Below are 20,979 nucleotides of genomic sequence, written 5' to 3'. Positions count from 1 at the left end.
TTTCCTTTTATCGCTGTTTTTTACCAGGAAATTTCGAAACTTTCAGGATGCGGTCAAATTATTGTCAATATACTGGATATTGCATACTTGAATCGTCGAACAGCAAGGGTTTAGCTAAGAGGAAAGAATGTTACGGAAAGTTTGTCGATAAACGCTACGTTACAGAGTTACAAAGGAGTAATCGTACGTATGAAGTAGACGACGATCGATTTTCCATTACAGCGCACGAAAGTCGACCGTGTTATGGTGTGGGTGTAGTCAGGCGTCTTTTTATCACATGGTAGCACTTCCATGTCGTTAATGGTTCTGACAATAAACGTGGCCGGATTCGAAGCTTCACGTCGATAACAATGGAATTAGCATATCACGGACCTTGAGAATTTCGTTGAATTTCAAAGATTGCGTCTTTTATTCCTCGCGTGAATTCTTCGTGCGAAGTCACTTCCGTAGAATGAACCTTTCGTTTTACGGTTGCTAAAAATCAAAGGGTGTAAGGTCCGGTGACCTTGCAGGCCGATGAACTGGTCCTCCACGACCTATCCGCCTTTCGGTGTACTTGACACAAAGTACTAGCGTAAAGACCAAAAATCAGCAGTTTTTGAAATTTTCGTACGATAATACGACAATAGGAAATGATCAGCTAGTATTTTTAGTTGCTCGTACGAAAATGTTGTTCTTGCGTTCGGGCACGAGCTTCGCGTCGATAAACAACGGAATGCTAACATCTCACAATTTCTAAGAATTTTCTTGAGTTCCAAAAATTGCGTTTTTTATTCCTTGTGTTAATTCCAAATACATACAATTCTGCCGAGTATAGTGAAAGATGCATAGAAAATTGTTATGGACCAATTTTTCGGCCTCCAAGGTCACCGTTTGATTTTTACTCCCGGCGAACTATAAAGGAAAAGTTTTATTTCACGGAAGCGAGCTCGCGCGAAGAAGTAACACGAGCAATAGAAAAGCACAATTCTTGAAAGTGGACAAAATTCTCAGGAACTGCGAGACGTTATTTTAACTCCATTGTTCATCTTCATCAATTTATCGTTGTGAAGCTCGTGTCCGAGCGCAAGGATAACGTTTTCAAACAAGCAACTAAAAATACCAGCTAATCATTTTTTATTGCATCATTATCATGACCGTTAACCACACGAAACACCGCACGGTGGAAAACGTGTAACTACTCTGACACAACGATACAGGTAACTTTTGTGCGTCGAGATGGAAAGTACTTCGTCGCCTGTTTCATACATATACGATCGTTATTTGCTTATAATTCTCTAACGAAGCGTTTATCCACAAACGTTATACGACATATTCTTTTCCTTCCTTAATTTCGATAGATTAAGCCCTTGCGCTTTAAGTTTGAGACACCCTGTATATCGTCAATAGAACGGAACTCCATTCATACGAACGAAATGTTAGTAATGTCTGACCTGATCGAATCAGCAGTTTCAAAATTTGCTTTTGCTTTCGTTCATCTAACTTTATGCGAATTCCTATACATTGTCTGATCGATCAATTTCTCAATTTTTGTTAATATAGGAAATTACATAAACTTCGACGAATATACGATTTTAAATTAAATATTGAAACTGCTCGTACGACCGGGTCTAGTAAGGTTAGTGTTTAACCGTACTTTAACTGTGCTCCTATTACCAACGAAACGCTTTTACGAACGTCATTAACATGTAAACAGTAGAGGCACGCGTTGGGCGACTACTGTGACACGTTGCAACGCCTCGCAGTCGATACAAGTCCGCGACATTGTTATTCGTTTAAAGAGGAAATGTTTCGTGAAATCCTCTCATACGTAAGTGAACTGCTATCAATTGAACGAAAAATCGTAAGTGGTGGGGAGAAATAGGTGGACTCCGGTCATATGAACGACGTGGTTACATCGTGTGGATGACTATAAAAGTGGCTTAAATCGTTATTTTTCGTTTCGAGATATTTACAGCTTTGCGTTTGAGGAAAGGAATGAATTCTGTTCAACGGGCACAAAACGATCGTCTTCTGCAAAGCCGACTCGATCCTACGACTCGATTTCTACTACTCTGCAAAGATGGTTTTGGATTATCGGGTAATGTAAATAAACGCAACGTGAAATAAGCGATAATCTCATTCATGCTAGATTCTCGACTCGGGCCACTTTTCATAATCGTCGACACATACGAATCGACTCTTTCCCCGATTGGACAGGTTCGTATAAACTAATTTCTGCCGCATTTCAGTATTCTTAACCTAAAAGGATCGATACGCGCGTGTGTATCATCGATATTGTCAATATTTATCGACGAATTATCTTCGTTGAAAACCTTGAAATATTGACGATATTAGCGATCGTCTGAAGGCATCCTTGGGTGTACACATATTTTCTTCGAAGGAGAAAGAATGATATTAATTTTGATCGAAGAAAGATATTAATTTTATTTTGTCACGTTGCCCCAAGTCAATTAACCTGTTGCATTGTGATAGCCAGTCACAGTTTCGTGACGTAAATCACGGACCAAATGTATCGGACGTGAATCATGCTTCTTTTATGTTTTGCAACATTAATTTAAGTAGAAATGTTGTCTTATTTTCGTTAAGATAAATATGGAATCCGTAATATCATAGTATAACGCGAAATACAAATATCGTGTTACGTCTCTGTTGCATGAAAATTCTTTCCATGCCTTTTTCGTTATATACATTTATATACGATATGAAATAGAACTCGTACGATTTTCATTTATTTGAATTAATGATAATATAGTATTGCGATGCGAAATAGAAATTCCGCGGAGTGTAAACATTCGTGCGACAGGTTTTATATGGGAAAGAGGAATAGAAAGTTGCAAGAGTTTCATATTGTTCTCAAGCTTTTAGCACAGGATCGTATAAAATTTCTTCACAGGAGAGGAACGATGTTTTCGTTAGTCAAATTTTAAAGACAGAATTTTAAATCAAGATTGTTCATGATAACAAAAATATTCGATATTTTCAAACTTTTAAGAATAAAATTCTCTCCGTTGAACGATACTGATGATAATATACGTAGAAAAACGACACAGTTATTTAGAAAGAGACAAATTTTATTTCGATACCTTTTACAGAGCCAGTTTTCTCAAATTACGTGGATCGCTGGAAACGTTCTCAGAATTGAATGGAAAGACAGTGTATATCCCAAATTATTTTTATTTCTCTATGTAACTCTAACATTGATGTATTTGGACCAACGATGCTTCAAGATCGTTTCATCAAAATATTTACCGATAATTGCCAATACAAGCTTTCTTAACTCCCGTGTCTGACAAAAATTTCCTTCGGCCAAGTACTTTTGCAGTCGCGGAGATCGATGAAAATCGCAAAGTCAAAGATCGAAATTAAAATGAAATTTAATGAATACGCCAGATGCGGTAACAAATGGTATCTTAATTATACAATAATTATTTATTTTTGCTCGCACAAGCTTCACTTGTACATGGCAAATGACTCATTTTTATCGAACTTAGTCTCTTCACGCTTCATGAAGGATCCTTTCATGCAGCAAATAAAAATTTGGTGAGCTAGAATTTCTAATAATACTACTATCATTTGCGCTTCGTTCCAAGTTCTTTTTTGGCAAACGACAAAGCCGTACATTTTCAAACGTAAACGAAAACTACCTTTACTTACGATTATCGATATCTTTTAATTTAATGCGAAATAAATAAAAGCAATAGCCAGTAATACCTCGCTTCGTTCAATACATCGGAACACCTGAGACACGAACAAACCTGATAACACCAACGCAAAACATCAACAAGTAACTCGAGGATTTCATTATGGAAAATCGAACGAGACACACTTACCTCGTCCCATCTTCTTCTTTAGATTGTTCCTCGGCAATGGGGCTATCAAAGCAGCTAGAGAAATTATTGAAATCTCCAACACGCTGCAAACAATTACTCTGCTTGCTCAAGGTAGCACAAATCAAACACGCGTTGCTACGAAAATCATTTACATCGTATCGTGCCGCAACTTCCAAAACTCAAAAAACTCACTGGCGCTTTTTTTACTAATACGAGACGTACAATTAAGCTGCTAATTTGTCATTACCAACAGACAAAGAGAAGAGCAATATTTCGAACGTTTCTGTAATTTAACAAACGTAACGAGATCTGTCGTGGGGATCGAAAAATAATTGAACGTTCGTTCGTTTAGTTTGATGTGACGCGTGCAAAATCATAGAGTACCGGGTGCCCGTCAAACAATCGGACACTTTACTGACCACGACATACTCAGACATGCTACCGTCTACTAAATAGAAGGTCACTGTTTCCTGTTATTAGTCGGCAAACTCGATCAGAAAGTCAAGCGATGATGTACGTCGTTCATATAATAAGCCGATACCAAGAGCGACTACTAACGAGCCATCGCAGACGTAAATCGCAAGGGAACCGCAGCCAGTTGCCAAGAGAATATTGCATTTGCATGCTGTGTAACGTGGCCCCCGTAGAAAGTAAAATGGTAATCACCTTTGGTTATTCTTAATAGCGCGGATCCGAGGCGAGCGCGCATACACGCTCCGCATCATACCAAGAGCGTGTCGGTCATTGAGAAATATACGTTTATTAGTAGACATACAATTGAATTTACGTAATGAATTCAATGGAAGAAGAAACGCGCCTCTGTTAGCGGAGTCGGTAACCGTGACTTTCAGGAGAATAATAAAGATAAGATAAGATTTATTACGCTACAGATTGATCGTTACCATCATTACACGTATCTAAGGAATAGTAGAAAATGGTGATTTTAAAAGATAAATCGTTTTTAAAAATACGGCTGAACCGCTTACTTGCCAGATCGATTAACTCCACGAGATAACAAGTAGAGGGAATTGATGAAATTACGTAACCAATGAATCATTTGAACAATCAAACGGTTGGCTAAAATTTAACAAGAAGTGGAGTTAACCATTTTGACCTGTGAACAGTTAAAATGATAATATTGAAAGACTCGTAGCAAAAGCGATCCTTGTTATACTCAAAATTTGTTTTTCTTCATTTAAAATATTCTAATGAAATGATTGTCTCGTTAGTTAAACGAATAATAGGAAACGTTCGGTTATTGCGATTGAACTAGAAATAAATTGATTTAACGATTCTTCATGGTTAATAACGAAGAGTTAACGCATGTAGTCACTTACCAAAATCTACTATCATTTGGAGCATTGTTATTCACTTGAGAAGATCTTCCTGTTTTAAATATAACGTACAACTGAATGAGTAACAGGGGAGAGATCTCTCCCCTTTTTGCGTACCACGTACTATTAATACACGTACAAAGAATGGATTTTTATAGGAAGTTTAAATGTGTAACTAGAAATAAGATATAAAGGTATAATATCACTTAATAATCTGTGGATACTAAAAGTAATATAGACTCGGAGAAGATTTTAACCATGTTTTGTACAATATCGACAATGAAAACTTCTGTACACTGAAAATTCATGTACTGCAAATGTTTTACTTAAGCTTAAAGTATTATTTAAAGATTATGCGATTAAAAGATATATCTAACTGATTAATTAAATATGTTACTCTGATAAAATTATAAACTTTACGATCGCAGCAATCATGTTAAACACGATTCTATATAATATTGTGCATTTCAATTCTGAAGAGAAGTTACTTTGTAGCGTAGAATATGAAGATTGCTAAATATAAATATACAATCGATGATTTAGAAGATAGAAGCATTTATAAATTTGTCAACTGTTTTAATAGCTGACAAAATACTCCGACTATAATCGTTTAAGTATTATTCCGCTGTAAAACTTCCGCAATGTACATAAATTCTAATTAACTTTCAATTATTTGATTTCTATATGTATATTCTAACATGTCTTAAATTATGCTAATATGTATTTTACGCCACATTGAAAATTGGTGATTTGATTTATCGTGTCGCGTTAATTGTACAAATTAATCTGGTAAAGATTACGAGTAAAAATAACAGCATTAAACAAACTCTTAGCCTATATACAGATTTTTACGCTCGAGAATATTCAGGATCTAAAAAAATGTATGTTTCATTAGAAAATTCATCGTTTAATAAGAATTGTCTAGATATAACAATTAACATCGATGGCTATCGGCGTTAACTATTATCCAATTCATATTTGTAGACCTTATTTTAGTTGCTAATTTGTAGGCGTGTAGAAAAATTGTAACAGTTGGAGGCACAAGACATCCTACACAGTTCCAATATTTACAATATCACTTTTCTTAATCCTTCTTTCCTTGGCTGGAAGCTTTGCCTTTCGACTTCGATGGATATATCACGAACAGGGACAATTGCGCCACAGACAAAACAAAACCTACTGAGTTCTGAAACTTTAAAAATACATAATACATTAGCGAGTGATAATCTGCGAATTTTGTAGTTTAGATAGTAGGAAGGAATAAGAAATAGGAAATCTACTTACGATAATGAAGACGTTATTAATTATAATCCCGTACAATAGCCATAAAGATATAACAATAGTGCCCATAAATATCAGCGGGAACGGAAGGATATCCGTGTTTTTTGTCTTTATGATCTCCCTCTGATGAATCAAAAAACAAAAGATTATTACAGTCGTATAAACAAATTTCGTAAATACAGTTAATTCAGACAATCTAGATATCATTAAACGTAATGTCTAGCGTTTAAAAAATTATTAACGAAACTTCTGATTCGTATTATTTGTTTCATGCGAACAATAATACCAGTGTTTCTTAAACATTATGTTTGAGAATATTAAAGTATCTTTTTCTAACTCGCTCTTCTGACGCATTCGTTCGAAATAGAAATACCTTTAACAAAGAAATCACTCACTAACTAAATTGATTCTTCGTTCGAAGTCAAGTAAAAGTACGAAGAAATATATTTAGAGCTGTGTGTATGAATAAATTGGATACTAAGATGTATAATGTCTGAGGAAAGTACACGGAAACTGCTATACGTTTGAAAATGAATCTCATCTGGTAAAATACTGTTACGCTCGATGGCGTGCAAAGAACATCTCGGTCAACGAGAAATTGAGGCAATACGTAACGGAACTACAATAATACGGCTGTTAGATATATCCTAATTTAGCCGAGAAAATTTGAAGGACATAAAATCAATTTTAAATTCTTTAAAACATCGCGATCGTGATTAAAGAAGCTCGATAAATTTCATCGAAATCTTATTGAAGGCAATCAAATTTTACGATAACAATATCTGAAAGTTTCCAATCCAGTTGCGCTATTTCTATTTGAATGATTACGCGATTTCGCGTGGTTTGTCACGGCTCACAACTTTTTACAACTTCTTGTCGCAACGCAGAATTGTTACTCAACGATTGCAAAATTTCTCGTCGATTATTGTATATAAAAAAAATAGCTAACTATTTGAAAAGAGACATTGTATCATCGACAGAACTACTTTGATAAGATAAGACATTCATATAATATATATACATGCACTAATCTTTCAATAATTATTTTTAACATTTAACATATTTATCGAAATTTGAAAAACTGAACAAAAAGCTAGAGCAAAATGCTAACAACGTAAGATAAGTAAAGAAACGTTTATGCAAACGAATAATAATGCTTGTATTATTCGTTTCGTGGATATTAAGTTTGTTAGAGCTCTTAGCTGCGTTCGTGGAATTTTACTTACAATATGTAGAAGAGGAGACGCTATTAAGAGGAAAAATAATCCTGTCACAATCGAACCGAATCTGAATTCGAGCTTCTCGGGATCTTCCACTTGTGCATATACGAGGAAGGCCGCTACAACAACTGCTATCTTGCCTATTAAAGCAAGTGTATCCTTCTAAAAATGCGGAAGACAATGTAAAATATTTATTCAGACATTGATACTGTTAGAAATATTTGTTCAAAGTTTCCTCGCAAAACACCAACTTAGGTTCTACGTAAAGTCTTAATTTTGCCTCGCTATCGATATACAGGGTGTCCGATAACTGATAGTACAACCGGACAGGGGGTGGTTCTAGATGAAAAAATAAGATAATTATATTTACAGATACACCAACTTCACCAATTTCCATGATTTTTGAACATATTGTAGAAATCAACATACTCTTCTTATTGTGACGTTAAATCTAAAATCCTTCGGCGACTACCAAATCGCACTCGCCTAATTATACTTGTAGCGACAGCTCATAGACGACAACGACATTTGATTGGAGTAGTAAGCGTATATGATACACTGTAGCCATTCTCCTGTGTTCTCGCGAGCACAATTTCGAGTTAAGTGGATACGATGTTATCATCTTTGACAATGTAACTATTGTTTGCGTACAGTATAGCATCTGTCACAGTCATCAGAAATGTTCTTAAAGGCAGATAGATCACACTTTGATTGAAACTGTCTTTGAAATTAAAACACGAAAGATTGAAAAGTTCTAGCGTTCAGAAGAAAAATTTACTTTTTTCTATTGTTTAAAAAGACATTGGAAATAAGTAATCAACTAAGAATTTGAGGTTCAATCCTTGGATAAATTTAAATCAACTTTGTCCTAAATTGGGTAATCAGTCAGTCTCTCAGTTTAAAAAGTTATCAAACGTGGCAATTTAAAAATTTAATAAACGGTAAGAAGAATTGACATAAAAGAGATTACGTTTGTACTTCAAGACTGTATTTGCATCTCGAAAACGTCTAGTCCCATATAATTAGTAGTTAGTCTACAAAAAGATTTATAAAAATCATTTCCTTCTATTGTTGCCACACGAGAATCCCCCTTCAAACGCCTCGTGCACAACTGCACACGCAAGGCTGCAAGAAATGCCAGTTATAATTCAATTAAGAACACCAATCTATACATTGGGTTTTCGCTTCGCGTTAGTCTTTTGAATCTGGCTACCTTGAGGCGGCTGGCAACGCTTACGTGAAATGATAATAAATTAATTATAAAAATAGCAGGCGAATGAATAATTGATGTTATTTTACGAAAAGAATAATTGTTATTATCTTACCTAACAACTTCATTCGTTAAAGAAGTAACTCAAGCCCAAATCCAATACGTTGTAAGTTATAACACACATTTTTTACAGTCTCGCATATGCAGTTGTGCACGGACCTTTAGCCAAACTCGCTAAACTCTCGTTTATACGCACCAGAAATAAAAGATAAGAGCTAGTTTTCGCTTGGGTCATTATATCTGCTCGCCGCAAGGCTACCGGTAGCCAATACTAACGCATAGGTTGTTACCGATGCACAATTATAAACAAAATAAATTTTTGGACAATATCTTAAAAACTATGGCCGAGCGAGGGTTATATATGTACATAGGAAACAGTTGTTCAACATTTGGATTTCTACAATATATCCAGAAACCATCAAAATCGATGAGATGGACATTCTTGTAGATAATTATCAATAATAGGTCGAATAGAAAGAATAACACTTTTTAGTCGAAGACTTCTTTTCTGAGAAGATCAAGTTTGAAATTGTGGATTTCATATTAGGCTGTCTTTACCCTTGAAGACCACGTACTTATAAACATCGTCGATATTATTATCTTTTCTATCATTCTTGCATTATTTCCACACTCATGCGATATACACTTTCCTTTATCCTATGCCCTCAACATTCAAGTCATCTGAAATTGTTAACTATTATTAGAAACGTTTAGTAATAGGGATGAAGATAGCCTACAATGAAATCCACTGAGCTGGGTTGAATGTACGTGTACCGCAAACATTTTCAAACTTGATTTTCCCAAAAGCGAAGGGTGAAATGAAACAATTTTAGTCTTCCTTTTCGACTTATTTTTTCATGCGGGATCAGCCACTGACCGGTTATACTACCAGCTATCGGATATCCTGTGTTTTTATTTTATTACAATTGTTTGTAATTCAATAAAGACAATGTCTCGTTATATATTCAGCCGCGTATCTATCGGCTGTGCAACAGATTAGCAAATAGTAAATACACGTACACGTTATCTTGAAAATGCTATAAGTGTTTGCGAATGTTTATCGCGCCTTTTGCACTACTGATGAATACATGACTTTGCTAGATGTAGCTACATTTTGGTTTCGCAAAAAAAAGAAAAAAGAATCGAACAAACTGAAAAGATATTATAACTTTGTATACAGGGCGGGACAGATAGTGTTAGAAGCTGTTCCCTCCGAAGCCATTGCAGATACTAAATTGAAATTTTTAGGTATCGGAGGGTGTAGAGGCACTAACATTTTAGGGATGTAAGATATTGTGGGATATGTGATGCTATCCTCATTCTTTCTTAATCGGATATTATATTTTCGATATTCGGGCAAATGTTATCAAACTTGACAACTTTTATCTAAAGCATTTTTTCGCAAAGTTCGCAAAGCTATTATCACAAGAATAAATGCGTGTTTGGAAGCGAATGGGGAACTCTTTGAACATTTAACAAAATAATTTTCGAAGCAATAAACATTTCTTTTGATATCTTTCGACATCTTCGCGGAGCTCCACTTATGCAAGTTATTTTCCGCTATAATTCCTTAACTATACAAAATTGAAACAGTGCCTTAGATAAAAGTTGTTAGGTTTGATAACATCTGCCCGAATATCGAAAAATTAATATATCATCTTATTTGATAAAAAAAGTGGGCGTAGCACCTTTTCCAGTCTTAAAACACTCATGCTCTCAATATCTTACAATCTAAAATTTTAGCCCATCTGCACTATTTAACATTTAAAAATTTCAGGTTGATATCTGCAATAGCTTCTGAGAAAACAACTTGTAATATTTTACTTCTGCCTCATCCTGTATGATGCATGATGTATGATACAATAAGGAAAATTGCAATATATACAAAAATTAAAGCTACATGCTTCTAAGAGTCTTTTAGTTTCTTAAAATTTAGCAGCAAAACATACAACTTCATCTATGGTGTATATCGTAATAGAATATTAATTCAAACGTTCAAATATGGACACTAAAAAGGAAAATAAGTTACAAAGAAAGAAAGTAACATGCCAGAAAGTAACACATCATGCATTTGAATTTAGAAATATAAACTCGTACCGTGTGTGGTGAGTAATAATAATATACAGCCATGTATGCTGTATTTGTGAGTAATCCAAAAACATTAACATTAATCATTGCAGGATCCCTCACAATCCATGCATATTGAAGCATCAAGATGCACCTATAAAAAGTTTTTGATTCACTATATGTCTATCTGAATAGTCTGTATATATGTATTTCCTTTTTATACTACGATCTATAATACTTTTTCCACAGTTATGAACAGAAAACAACATGAAATATTTCTATTATGGACAAAAGTATTAATACTATATTTAGATATCTTTACTTCACAAGAACAGAACAATCATTAATATGTTTTAAATAACATTAGACGCTGTGTATTTATCTTTATGTCATCTATGTTAAATAATAAAATGCTGCACTTACATTCCTATGCCACCCAAAAAAGGCATGGGATCAAATCCTTTAGACGAGCCTTTTTGATAAATATCCTTACATATCAATCTACAATTAAATGACAATCAAAAATGTTATTTTCTATTACTTAATATACTTCAAATTGATAGTAATAATGTAAACAGATAGTATGTAAAATCACACATACAATTTTTGACTTATATCTTTACAATATTTTGAAGTAACATTGATAAAATGCAAAAATTTAATATTTCAAATGACTTATAAATCTACATATGATAGATATAATATATTATATATACAATTTGCTTATACAAATTGGTATACTATATTTCTATTATATAAACTATATGCTATTAGATAACTTCATATATTCATGAATCATGTTATGTCAGCACTTTTCTTTAAAATTATTATTAGGTACACGTACAAATAACAAGAATGAAATTTGCAAAGTTTATGTATAGATATTTACGATTCATCATATAAAAAGTAATTATTTGTTAATTTTAGTTACTAACTAGTTACTAGTTATTAATTACTTTAGTCCTAATTGCTCAATTTCATACATATCTCACATGTTATAAATACATAAAAAATATCAAATAGATGTTTTTATTGTACATCAATAATAGTTCAAACATATAATTAATACTATCATTTTTAGTATTTTAATTTACAAAGGTCAACGTACTTACAAAGATAAAACATATAAAAATTTCGTATGTAATATACGTAATTATTTTTATGATAAGTTTATAATAACATATATACATATTTGTTACATTACAATTAGTTATTTAAAAAAATGAGCGACACATGCGCATATTCGAAAATAAAATGATTTAAATACTTTAATGCCGCAATAATGAAAAAAATGATGTGGCACTTTTAAAAGAAACATACATTTACGATTTAAATTATATCGTGACATTTAGGACTTTACTAATGCATATATACATATTTTTTAAATTTTATAACTTATAATTGATGGCTTTATATAAAAGTAACACAACTTCTCTCAATTTTGCCGCAATGCATGACAAAAACAAAGAAATCTATTGTTCGGCGTATCACGTGGAATATTAAAAAAGTAGTTCGAATATAAATGTCAATGTCAAAGAACAGTTACACGCTCACGTAATTTGTAATACACTTCTATTCCAAAACGTATATTTTCTAATAGAAATCGAACATTGTATTTCAGAAAAAATATATAAATCGAAATTTTTTTATTTCCTCAACTTACGTGCCAGCTAACATTTGGGCCATTGTACAAATTGAGGCACATGATGCCACAAGTTCTTTGTAATCCTCCAAGACCATCGCGTTTTAACAGTTATCTTCCTTGACACTCAATGACTACTATGAGACTACGACTACGAGTCACTTCATCATTACGAAACTGAATGTCCCCACCATAAACGGGGAGATTAGGGAAAAAAGTACCTAATGATTGGTTATTCCATTTACGACATTGGTGTATTGCCCCTCGCCCCACTGCGATGCAACACACCGGTAAGCACACTCTTACACTTGTTTGCTTATCGACATGAATTCCAATTTTAATTTTAATTTCTGATGAATTGAACTATCAACGGTGAAACGTAATATTTACGATTACCTATGTTGCGTCACGTGAAAAAAAGGATACAAGGAATTTTCCGTTGTACACGATAAGGTAATCGAATATATACTTAGTTATATGTATCTTTAATGTCTTAAAAGTGTTGGTAATTCGTATACCTGATAGCGTTAAATTATACGATATCAATAATTAATTTACAGATTTGAAATTTATGCTTTTCAGTTTACACAATACTTTCTGTGATATAATTTCATTATACAGCAGTGGATGTACGTTCATACATACACATATAACAAAGAGTAGGGGTATGCATGGATACAATAGCTGTATCCCTACTCTTTGCTTAAATAGTATTTTATACCTGAAAGCACATACAAGATAGTAAATTAATGTTATGTATCTATCAGTGGTCAGCGCAATCTAGTGATATAACGAAGATTTAGCTCTCTTTAGCGCTAATTTTGAATGCCTATGATGATTTAAGATTATGATTTCGAGAAATTCAATTACTAATATTTTTTCCTTAACAAAATATATAATTACAATACATTTATTTAATTTATATTATGTATATTTATTTAATCTATATTACGGTATATGTATTTAAAAAATTAAAATAATTATATTATCTTCATCGGGCCAGCTTTATTATTTATTGTTATTATTAATATCATATAATCAGCTTCAATTAAGAGAACTGGTTAAATTATAGATACTTTTTTAAAGTCAAATGCAATAATTTTCAAACCAAGTACTATAGTCCCTATATTACTTATTTTAAGCATTTTTTATGACATTTTTAGTATATGATGAAGGATACTATTATAGAATCAACATTTTTTTATACAATTCACTATTCATTTATAGGAAAATACATAAGGAACGATAATTTAATTTCTTTATATTAAAATAAATTAATTATAATAATTTATAGAATTCTTCTTTTGAGTCAAAGTTGGTAGCTATGAACTTCTATTTCATGCTCGATCGTCTTTTATGCAGCAACAGTCTCCAGAAGATTCAAACGTGTTCTGCTCCTAACTCCATAAGAGACATATTTACGTCATAATTATAAAATTTCACGATGTCAGAAAACAAGAACGATAAAACAAAGGTTGATCTGGGATTATTAGAGGAAGATGATGAATTTGAGGAGTTCCCTGCAGAAGGTACAATAATTTAATGCTATACACTTATTATAACTGTTAAAATGGTTCGTGCAGTATTCTAACCTCAATTTGACTGAATGACTTGATAGATTGGACTGCAGTTGATGAAGACAATGAAGATATTAGTGTTTGGGAAGACAACTGGGATGATGATGATGTAGAAGATGATTTTAATCAACAATTAAGGTAATTTTTATCATAACACTATTTTAAGAAGTACATGACTTTCAGGTTTATAAACCATCAAATAGTAAGCAATTCAATCTCATTAGTATGATATTTTTACTGCAATATTATTGCAATTTATAGCAATATTGTTTAATACTGAAAAATATAAATTTCTTTAAAATATTAAGAGCATTATGAGTGGTTAAAAAATTGTCATATGTGTATATAACATAATGTAAACAATGCAATTACATTAATTTATATTTAAAGTACAAATCTTAAAATTTTTTAAAATAAAATTATTTGTTTCAGGGCACAATTAGAAAAACAAAAGGGTCACAACAAAGGGAAGGAATCTTAATTAAATTATAAATTAGATATTATTATTCATAAGAATAAACATATATTAATTCGTAAGATTTTGCATACATATAAGTTTCATTTGATGTATATTGATAGACTTTTATTAATTGTGAAATATAATGATTTTTCATAAATATTTGTACAAAACTTAAACATTAAATACAAATGTACAATTTAAATGCATATAGTACCTAATATGTGTGAATTACATCATACAACTCATAAAGAGTCTTGTATTAATGAAAAAAATACTTGGCATCCTTAGTTTATATAATCAGGTACGTAGTCTGTTTTTGAAAATTTTATATAATTCTACATTATTAAATTAACAAATTTAGTTACATATGGCACATCAATTCCTTTCGACTAAAATATATTTCAGTAATTAGCAACTTCTAATACATGTATCTTGATCAATGGCTAAATAAAATTGAGAAAAGGAATTGAATCAACCTTTTGTTATTGAGGTAAAATAAAATTAAATTATTAAAGAGTTGTACTATGTTTTGACCTACATGTACTTAATAGCTGTGATGCTAGAACATCTAATATTTGTAGGTTTAAGTCTACATTAATCTTCTTTATTTCATAAGAATCAAGTAAATACTTTAAAATATTTAATGTGTCATTTGCGCCAAATACTAATTTTACACCATTTGGAAGTTTAATTAATAATTCTTGCAACAGTCTTTCTTTTAATAGTTTCAGTGGTTCCTCAGAAAGTTTATTTTGGACGTTATGAAGTGATATATTACCCAATTGATCAAAAATTTGTAAAGTAACAGTCTGTAATTATATGAAATTCATAATTGAACATAAAAATAATAGTACTTCTTATAACAATAAAAAATAATAAATAAATATGAATTATTACTTGTAATATAGATTCAGTAACATTTCCAAAGAGTAGCTTTGCCCATCGAACAACTGCCTCTTGCTGCAAGGCATTATTACTTCCAACTCCTGCCAATAATTCACAAATAAGATCGACAGCAACACATGTTAATATTAGATGTGAATCCAAATCATCAAGGTCCTCTGAAAATAAAAGTAAAAGTAAAGAAACATTTTATAACATATTCAATAATTTTTATAATACATTATATTTACCTTCATAAGAACTTTTTACAGTTTCCCACCAATGAGTTAATAATGCAGAATCATTAGCACTCTCCATTGAATCAACAGCTTCGTAAGCAGAATCCACGCAAGAATATTCAGTTCTTTCAGTTATTAATTGTTGAAGTTCAGCTGCTAGACTTTTCTATTATAATAAGAGAGGTAAAATTTTATATATAATGATATAATTTATGAATTTCATTTAATTTGAAATATTTTGTCCATTACAATTTACATTTAGTTACCGATTTAATATTCTCGACGAATCTCCACGGAATATCAGCTAAAGACATTAACGTTGGTAACGGAACATTTTCTTCTTCTTGTTCAATTTCAAAACCTGGAACGACTGTTCTTAGAGTATTAAAAACACCACTTACTGTTTTGACTAAAAATTTGTCAAATCGAGGTGCAACCACATCTGCTTTTTTATTAGCGTTACTACTTGGACGTAAAAAATGTCGCAATTGCGGTGGACATTCACTAGCCAAGCGTGTAGTTAAAGTTTTCAAATAATTCTCTAATTCAAGACGACCGCCTTTTGGTAATACCAAGTTTGACATAATAGGTGTTAGTTCTGGAATCTATATATTTTACATTACACAAAATAAATCAAAAAGTATCATAAAACGGTTAATAGGTATAAAATGTTAAATTCACCTCTTGTAGACTAGTATGTAACTGAGCAAAATCGCGGTATTGTCTTCTAACAGTAGCAGTTGTAGTTTCAAATAGATCAACCCCCCGTTGTTCTATATCATCAAATTGAATACAATAAAGTAATTGTTGTGATCCATCAAGAGCTGTATGAAATTCTGTCCAAGGAATTGACAAATTTGTAAATTGACTACCTTCATATACTACATAAGATTTTTCTTCCACGTGTCTGAAAAGTATAATATAGATATATATTTGATTTATTAAATTATTTATTAAAATTGAAAAATATTAATACCCACAATGGTGTATTCACAGTTGACTTCTGCTGTAATACATTTCTAAGTCTAGCAATTGTTGTAGCAAAATCTGTAGGTTCCTCATATACAGGAGATATTTTATCCCCTTCTATTTCAGCATCTATCTCTACTATACTTTGACCCCATAGACCTCTATGTTCTGTACCTAAGTTATGTAAATGTAAAGTAGGTCTCTTATCATTTATAGATACTGAGGTATTCTCATGCTTAATTAAAGGTTTAGTAGATGATTCAGATTTTGGTTTTGGTAGTGATCGTGGAATCACAGCTGCTGTTGCAGATGTTATACCATCTCCTAGAGCATTGGATATAACTTTCTGAAATAGTTCTTTTATTAGTTTGTAACAATCAACGATAAGTAAAATAAGTATTATAGAATTCTGCACATACTTGGACATGTGGAATATTTTCTTCCTGTTTACTTTGAACTTTGGCAACATTTTTTGGTGTTTGTTGCAGTAAAAAGTCAGATAAATTTTGAAATAACCAATTTGGAGAACTTACTGTTTCAACAACTATTAATAATCTTTTTGCTAAGATAGATAGTAACAGTTTACATGGTAATGAACTTGTTAACTCCCATTGTAAAAATTCTTGTGCTAGGATAGTAACCATTCGATGAAGCATATGTTCTAACGCTGGCATATTACGAGAACCAGGATGTAAATATCTAAATGCTTCCTCAATATTTGGTGCAGTTCCTTTCTCAACCCGTCGTAATGCTCTACAATATAATATAATTAGTTTGAATAATTTATATTATAAACATATATATGAAACATCATACCTGTGATATTCTTTTAAATGTAATAAGAACACATTAAACAGCTTATGAGTAAGCTTTATTTTGTCTATTAAACTGATCTTATGAAACAGTTTGGTCAGTAATTTTTTTAGCAATTCTTGTGCTTCATTAGGGAATGATTTATCATCACTGATAGATTTATACCAAACCTTTATGCATTTTAAATTTATTTCTGTTACTAAATTATATATTTCTACTGCTCTCTTTCTTCTTAAAGAAGTATCTTTTCCACTAGATCTAATTACTACTTTTTCCTTTCGCTTTTCTTTAGATACTTGTGTTGAATTTGTGTTTTTATTTGTTCTTACTTCATTCTCATATTTACTAATATATTCACTTTTTCCTTTGGAATCAATTTTTAATTTCAAATTATTTACAAATTTGTTATATAACCAGTTATTAACAAACCTTATATTAAGTGGTCTATTAGCTTTTAATGCAACTTGAAATAAAAAACAACTGAGCCACACTGATAATATTATAATAAAAATAGCCCATGAAATAGAAATATATAATGGTGTCAGACCAGCCCATTCTTGTATAATTACAAATAACAATGTAAATAATATACTTAAAATCAACAATATCTGGTTCAACCAGCTCATTGGTATAACTTCCTCCATTGTAAACATAATATAAGAATAGTACTTTTAATATTACATTTTGTGCCAATATAATATAAATCTGTAAAAAAAATAAATATTTTTATTCCTTTATAAACTTACCATATTGTTCGGATATAAATACAGAAATGCTATTCATATAAGAATTTTATAATAATTTTAATATTGGGAACATAAAAAGCTTTTCTTTCAGTAAGCATTAATTAACATAACATTGTTGCATAAAAGATTCACTGTATCATTTAAAATTATGTCGTTAGAAAATCAAATATTCTTATAATTATTAAATTATTTTTTAAATTAAACTTATTTCCTATTAAAATGACTTCAATAATTTATGAAATTTACCTTATGTATCTAAAACATTCCTATATTACTTGTATTGACATATTGATGTTTTATACTGCAATCTCGGCATGTTTTATTCTCGTTCGAATTGGATCATAAAATTCCTTAACGAACGTAACTCGTTTCACAGATACACATTAATAATCACAGATCATTAACTTAATCCCTTTATACTTAAATACATCTGAATTTCTATCAACATTTTATTTTCTTTCGTAACTGATGAGACATAGATTACATTTTAGAAAGAATGGCGATCTTTGTCATCGCTTGATTATTCTCGTTTTAATAGAATAGGATACAAGATACACATGACAGTAATAATCACTGTAACTATTACACAAATAAACGATACTTTATACAAACAAGATATGTTGTTAATTTGTATTTAAATAAAGTCCTTAGATCATAAAACGTACCTGATACTGTGTCTCGGATTCGAGGTTACGAAAGTAATTGTTTTGCGCTTTTTGTTGATAAAGAACCACGTTAACATATGTATGCGCCGTTGCAAGTGTTGTGACACATGCGTACTTAAATATGTAGAACGTAGAAGACTGAATACAGAGTGCATAGATATAAGTTTAGTATTTTTTTATTTTATCATAAAATCTAGGAAAGTATTTGAATCATACACGTAATATCACTATTTAAATCAGGATTTTCATACCTATTTAATGCAAATTGAATTTGAAGATTATATAATCCTAATTAAATTGAAAAAATTGATAAATGTTAAAAGTATACTCCCAGTCTAATTATGATATTACAAAACAATATGTTATGTGTTATATTACCATATATATGTATTATCTCAACATATTATCATTAAAATTATTTATCAACATACCTAAAAAACTATTTAGAAATTAATAATGATAATACAAGTTATAATTTAACAATTAATTGACATTATTTAAGATTGCAATAATATATTTATTATTTATTTATTAGTATGACATGTATAAGGTACAAATTTATTAAAGATATTTGTGTATAGGAAAATGTTTCATATATTTTATTAAAAGCGAAATTCCAGTTAAAAAGAGAAAATATTTATAGTATGCAATTCAAATCACTTACTTATTATTACTTATAATTATTAGGTATATACGTATAATATGTACCTGTGTTTAATAGATCAAGATAATTTCATTATAATCATCGAGAAACTAATAATTTTCTGTCCGTTCTCAATGAACATAATTTATCTATAACTTATTTCATTATATCTATATTATCACATAACTAGAAAATAAAACTGTTCGTTAACTTATCTAATAAATCTTATTTATGACGCTTGATAATAAATTTTTAAGTTTTCTTTCAACTAAAGTAAGTAATTAACGACTCTATCTTTGAAAAAATAAATTTTTCCATTCTTAATCTATTACATTACACGTATAATAGACCGAATAGAATTATGTTATACAGTCATTTTTCACGTTTCACTATTTCATATAAAGACAAGTCATACGATACGGTAATAATTTAAGCGGTAAAGAGCAACGATTCGTAATACATACGAATTACTCGTCGAGCTTGCTCGTAAAGCTATTCGTTTTCTAGCATTAGCATTTTCAGCACGTGGCTGTCTCGTGAAGAGGGACGGAGTGTGATAAAGTCATCCTAAACTGGAGCACCTCCACCCCATGCAGGTGCACGCACGTATGCATACACGTCCCAAAACTCCCAAAGAGTGCGGGCTCTAATTTTAGTTGGTGAAGCGTCAAAATAAGCGTAAGTCACCCGGGGGCCTTGTAAGGCTAGGGAGGCAATCCCGGGGACCCCCGGCATGCACTCCTCGACAGCCACGGCATCCACGTACCGACAACTCTATTTTTGTTATTTCTTTATTTGTAGCACAGTTTTATCGCTCGTCTTGGGTTACGGATTTTCCTTCGAACAAGAGTCTATAATCGATCGTCTTCGAACTCGAAAGATGTGAGATGTTTTTGTTATGGGATTAAAGTAGGGTCATTGATGCTGGAGATAATTACTTTGATGTCGAAACGAGTAATAGATAAATATTAGGTAATTTAGATAATTATATCCAGAAAGATAAATGGACAAGGAAATAAATGAGATGTTTCGTTTTACGATGAAATTAAATTTCACGAATAAATCGTACGGAGAATTGATAAATTTAATTATTTCTATTTTAAAGGATTTGCTGTGATCTTCTAATTGGCTCGTAATGTCTTCGTAAAATGTTATGGCTGAACAGGTGTAGCCTGTAGATCTATTTCTGGATCGAAGTATCGTCGGTTCTTAATATAGAGTATCTAATTCTCTTGAAGATTTAACGCTTACATTATATCTAATTCTCAATGTCATATAAATAATAATAATAATGATAAACGAATAGAGAATTATTCATAATTTTTCTAAATTACTGTG

At 31.4% G+C, this 20,979-nt stretch overlaps 4 protein-coding genes and 1 long non-coding RNA gene across 11 annotated transcripts in view; 2 read left to right on the top strand and 3 right to left on the bottom strand.

Annotated features, from left to right (window-relative positions):
• The window catches only part of LOC126916338 (soluble guanylate cyclase 88E), a 37,542-nt gene extending 32,245 nt beyond the window's left edge, over positions 1 to 5,297 (bottom strand). For 2 of the 5 annotated variants that reach the window (XM_050722041.1, XM_050722043.1), the window contains exon 1: positions 3,834 to 5,218. The gene's annotated coding sequence lies outside the window, so the exon portion shown is untranslated. Of the gene's footprint in view, positions 1 to 3,657 lie in introns of all 5 variants that reach the window. The other 3 variants (XM_050722042.1, XM_050722040.1, XM_050722044.1) reach the window with 3 other exon arrangements.
• On the top strand, positions 1,092 to 6,359 carry LOC126916361 (uncharacterized). Its single transcript, XR_007710542.1, has 2 exons — positions 1,092 to 2,199; positions 3,096 to 6,359. It is a non-coding gene; the product is annotated as an uncharacterized LOC126916361 (long non-coding RNA).
• On the bottom strand, positions 5,350 to 12,897 carry LOC126916355 (sugar transporter SWEET1-like). Of its 2 annotated transcripts, XR_007710539.1 has the most exons (7): positions 12,669 to 12,897; positions 11,429 to 11,506; positions 11,036 to 11,159; positions 7,675 to 7,830; positions 6,452 to 6,571; positions 6,154 to 6,359; positions 5,350 to 6,038 (listed from the first exon to the last, which is right to left on the bottom strand). XR_007710539.1 is itself a non-coding variant. In XM_050722069.1 (6 exons), the coding sequence occupies exons 1-6, from the start codon at positions 12,743 to 12,745 to the stop codon at positions 6,252 to 6,254; spliced, it is 663 nt and encodes a 220-aa protein (XP_050578026.1). In that variant the 5' UTR covers positions 12,746 to 12,897; the 3' UTR covers positions 6,054 to 6,251. The 2 variants fall into 2 exon arrangements, 1 of the variants encoding a protein (XP_050578026.1); XM_050722069.1 differs by lacking the exon at positions 5,350 to 6,038 and having other exon boundaries at positions 6,054 to 6,359.
• Positions 12,898 to 12,955: 58 nt separating this feature from the next.
• LOC126916358 (26S proteasome complex subunit SEM1) lies at positions 12,956 to 14,886 on the top strand. Its single transcript, XM_050722074.1, has 4 exons — positions 12,956 to 13,100; positions 14,010 to 14,176; positions 14,266 to 14,362; positions 14,657 to 14,886. Exons 2-4 carry the CDS (start codon positions 14,092 to 14,094, stop codon positions 14,703 to 14,705), a joined length of 231 nt encoding a protein of 76 aa, XP_050578031.1. The 5' UTR covers positions 12,956 to 13,100; positions 14,010 to 14,091; the 3' UTR covers positions 14,706 to 14,886.
• Positions 14,777 to 19,136, bottom strand: LOC126916337 (uncharacterized). 2 transcript variants are annotated; one of them, XM_050722038.1, is made up of 10 exons: positions 18,999 to 19,129; positions 18,580 to 18,912; positions 17,591 to 18,292; positions 17,194 to 17,527; positions 16,786 to 17,120; positions 16,487 to 16,712; positions 16,072 to 16,410; positions 15,818 to 15,971; positions 15,582 to 15,745; positions 14,777 to 15,493 (listed from the first exon to the last, which is right to left on the bottom strand). In XM_050722038.1, exons 3-10 carry the CDS (start codon positions 18,238 to 18,240, stop codon positions 15,194 to 15,196), a joined length of 2,502 nt encoding a protein of 833 aa, XP_050577995.1. In that variant the 5' UTR covers positions 18,241 to 18,292; positions 18,580 to 18,912; positions 18,999 to 19,129; the 3' UTR covers positions 14,777 to 15,193. The 2 variants fall into 2 exon arrangements, with proteins under 2 accessions (XP_050577995.1, XP_050577996.1); XM_050722039.1 differs by lacking the exon at positions 18,580 to 18,912 and having other exon boundaries at positions 18,999 to 19,136.
• Positions 19,137 to 20,979: the final 1,843 nt, after the last annotated feature.

Source organism: Bombus affinis, chromosome 5 (genome assembly GCF_024516045.1).
Source record: "Bombus affinis isolate iyBomAffi1 chromosome 5, iyBomAffi1.2, whole genome shotgun sequence".
NCBI classification, from domain to species: Eukaryota; Metazoa; Arthropoda; class Insecta; order Hymenoptera; family Apidae; genus Bombus; species Bombus affinis.
Note: the sequence above shows the minus strand (reverse complement) of the source record. Positions and strands in the feature narration are given on the sequence as shown.

What these genes read in the sequence shown, in the direction of transcription:
- LOC126916337 (XM_050722039.1), bottom strand. Translation starts at nt 18,240, where the DNA reads ATGTTTACAATGGAGGAAGTTATACCAATGAGCTGGTTGAACCAGATA. An exon ending in AAAATATTCCACATGTCCAA is followed by an intron (nt 17,121 to 17,193) that starts GTATGTGCAGAA and finishes GAACTATTTCAG; the next exon opens with AAAGTTATATCCAATGCTCT. An exon ending in TCAACTGTGAATACACCATT is followed by an intron (nt 16,713 to 16,785) that starts GTGGGTATTAAT and finishes TATACTTTTCAG; the next exon opens with ACACGTGGAAGAAAAATCTT.
- LOC126916355 (XM_050722069.1), bottom strand. Translation starts at nt 12,745, where the DNA reads ATGGTCTTGGAGGATTACAAAGAACTTGTGGCATCATGTGCCTCAATT. An exon ending in GCCCAAATGTTAGCTGGCAC is followed by an intron (nt 11,507 to 12,668) that starts GTAAGTTGAGGA and finishes ATTTAATTGTAG; the next exon opens with ATTGATATGTAAGGATATTT. An exon ending in TTTTTGGGTGGCATAGGAAT is followed by an intron (nt 11,160 to 11,428) that starts GTAAGTGCAGCA and finishes AACTTTTTATAG; the next exon opens with GTGCATCTTGATGCTTCAAT.
- LOC126916358 (XM_050722074.1), top strand. Translation starts at nt 14,092, where the DNA reads ATGTCAGAAAACAAGAACGATAAAACAAAGGTTGATCTGGGATTATTA. An exon ending in TGAGGAGTTCCCTGCAGAAG is followed by an intron (nt 14,177 to 14,265) that starts GTACAATAATTT and finishes ATGACTTGATAG; the next exon opens with ATTGGACTGCAGTTGATGAA. An exon ending in GATTTTAATCAACAATTAAG is followed by an intron (nt 14,363 to 14,656) that starts GTAATTTTTATC and finishes TATTTGTTTCAG; the next exon opens with GGCACAATTAGAAAAACAAA.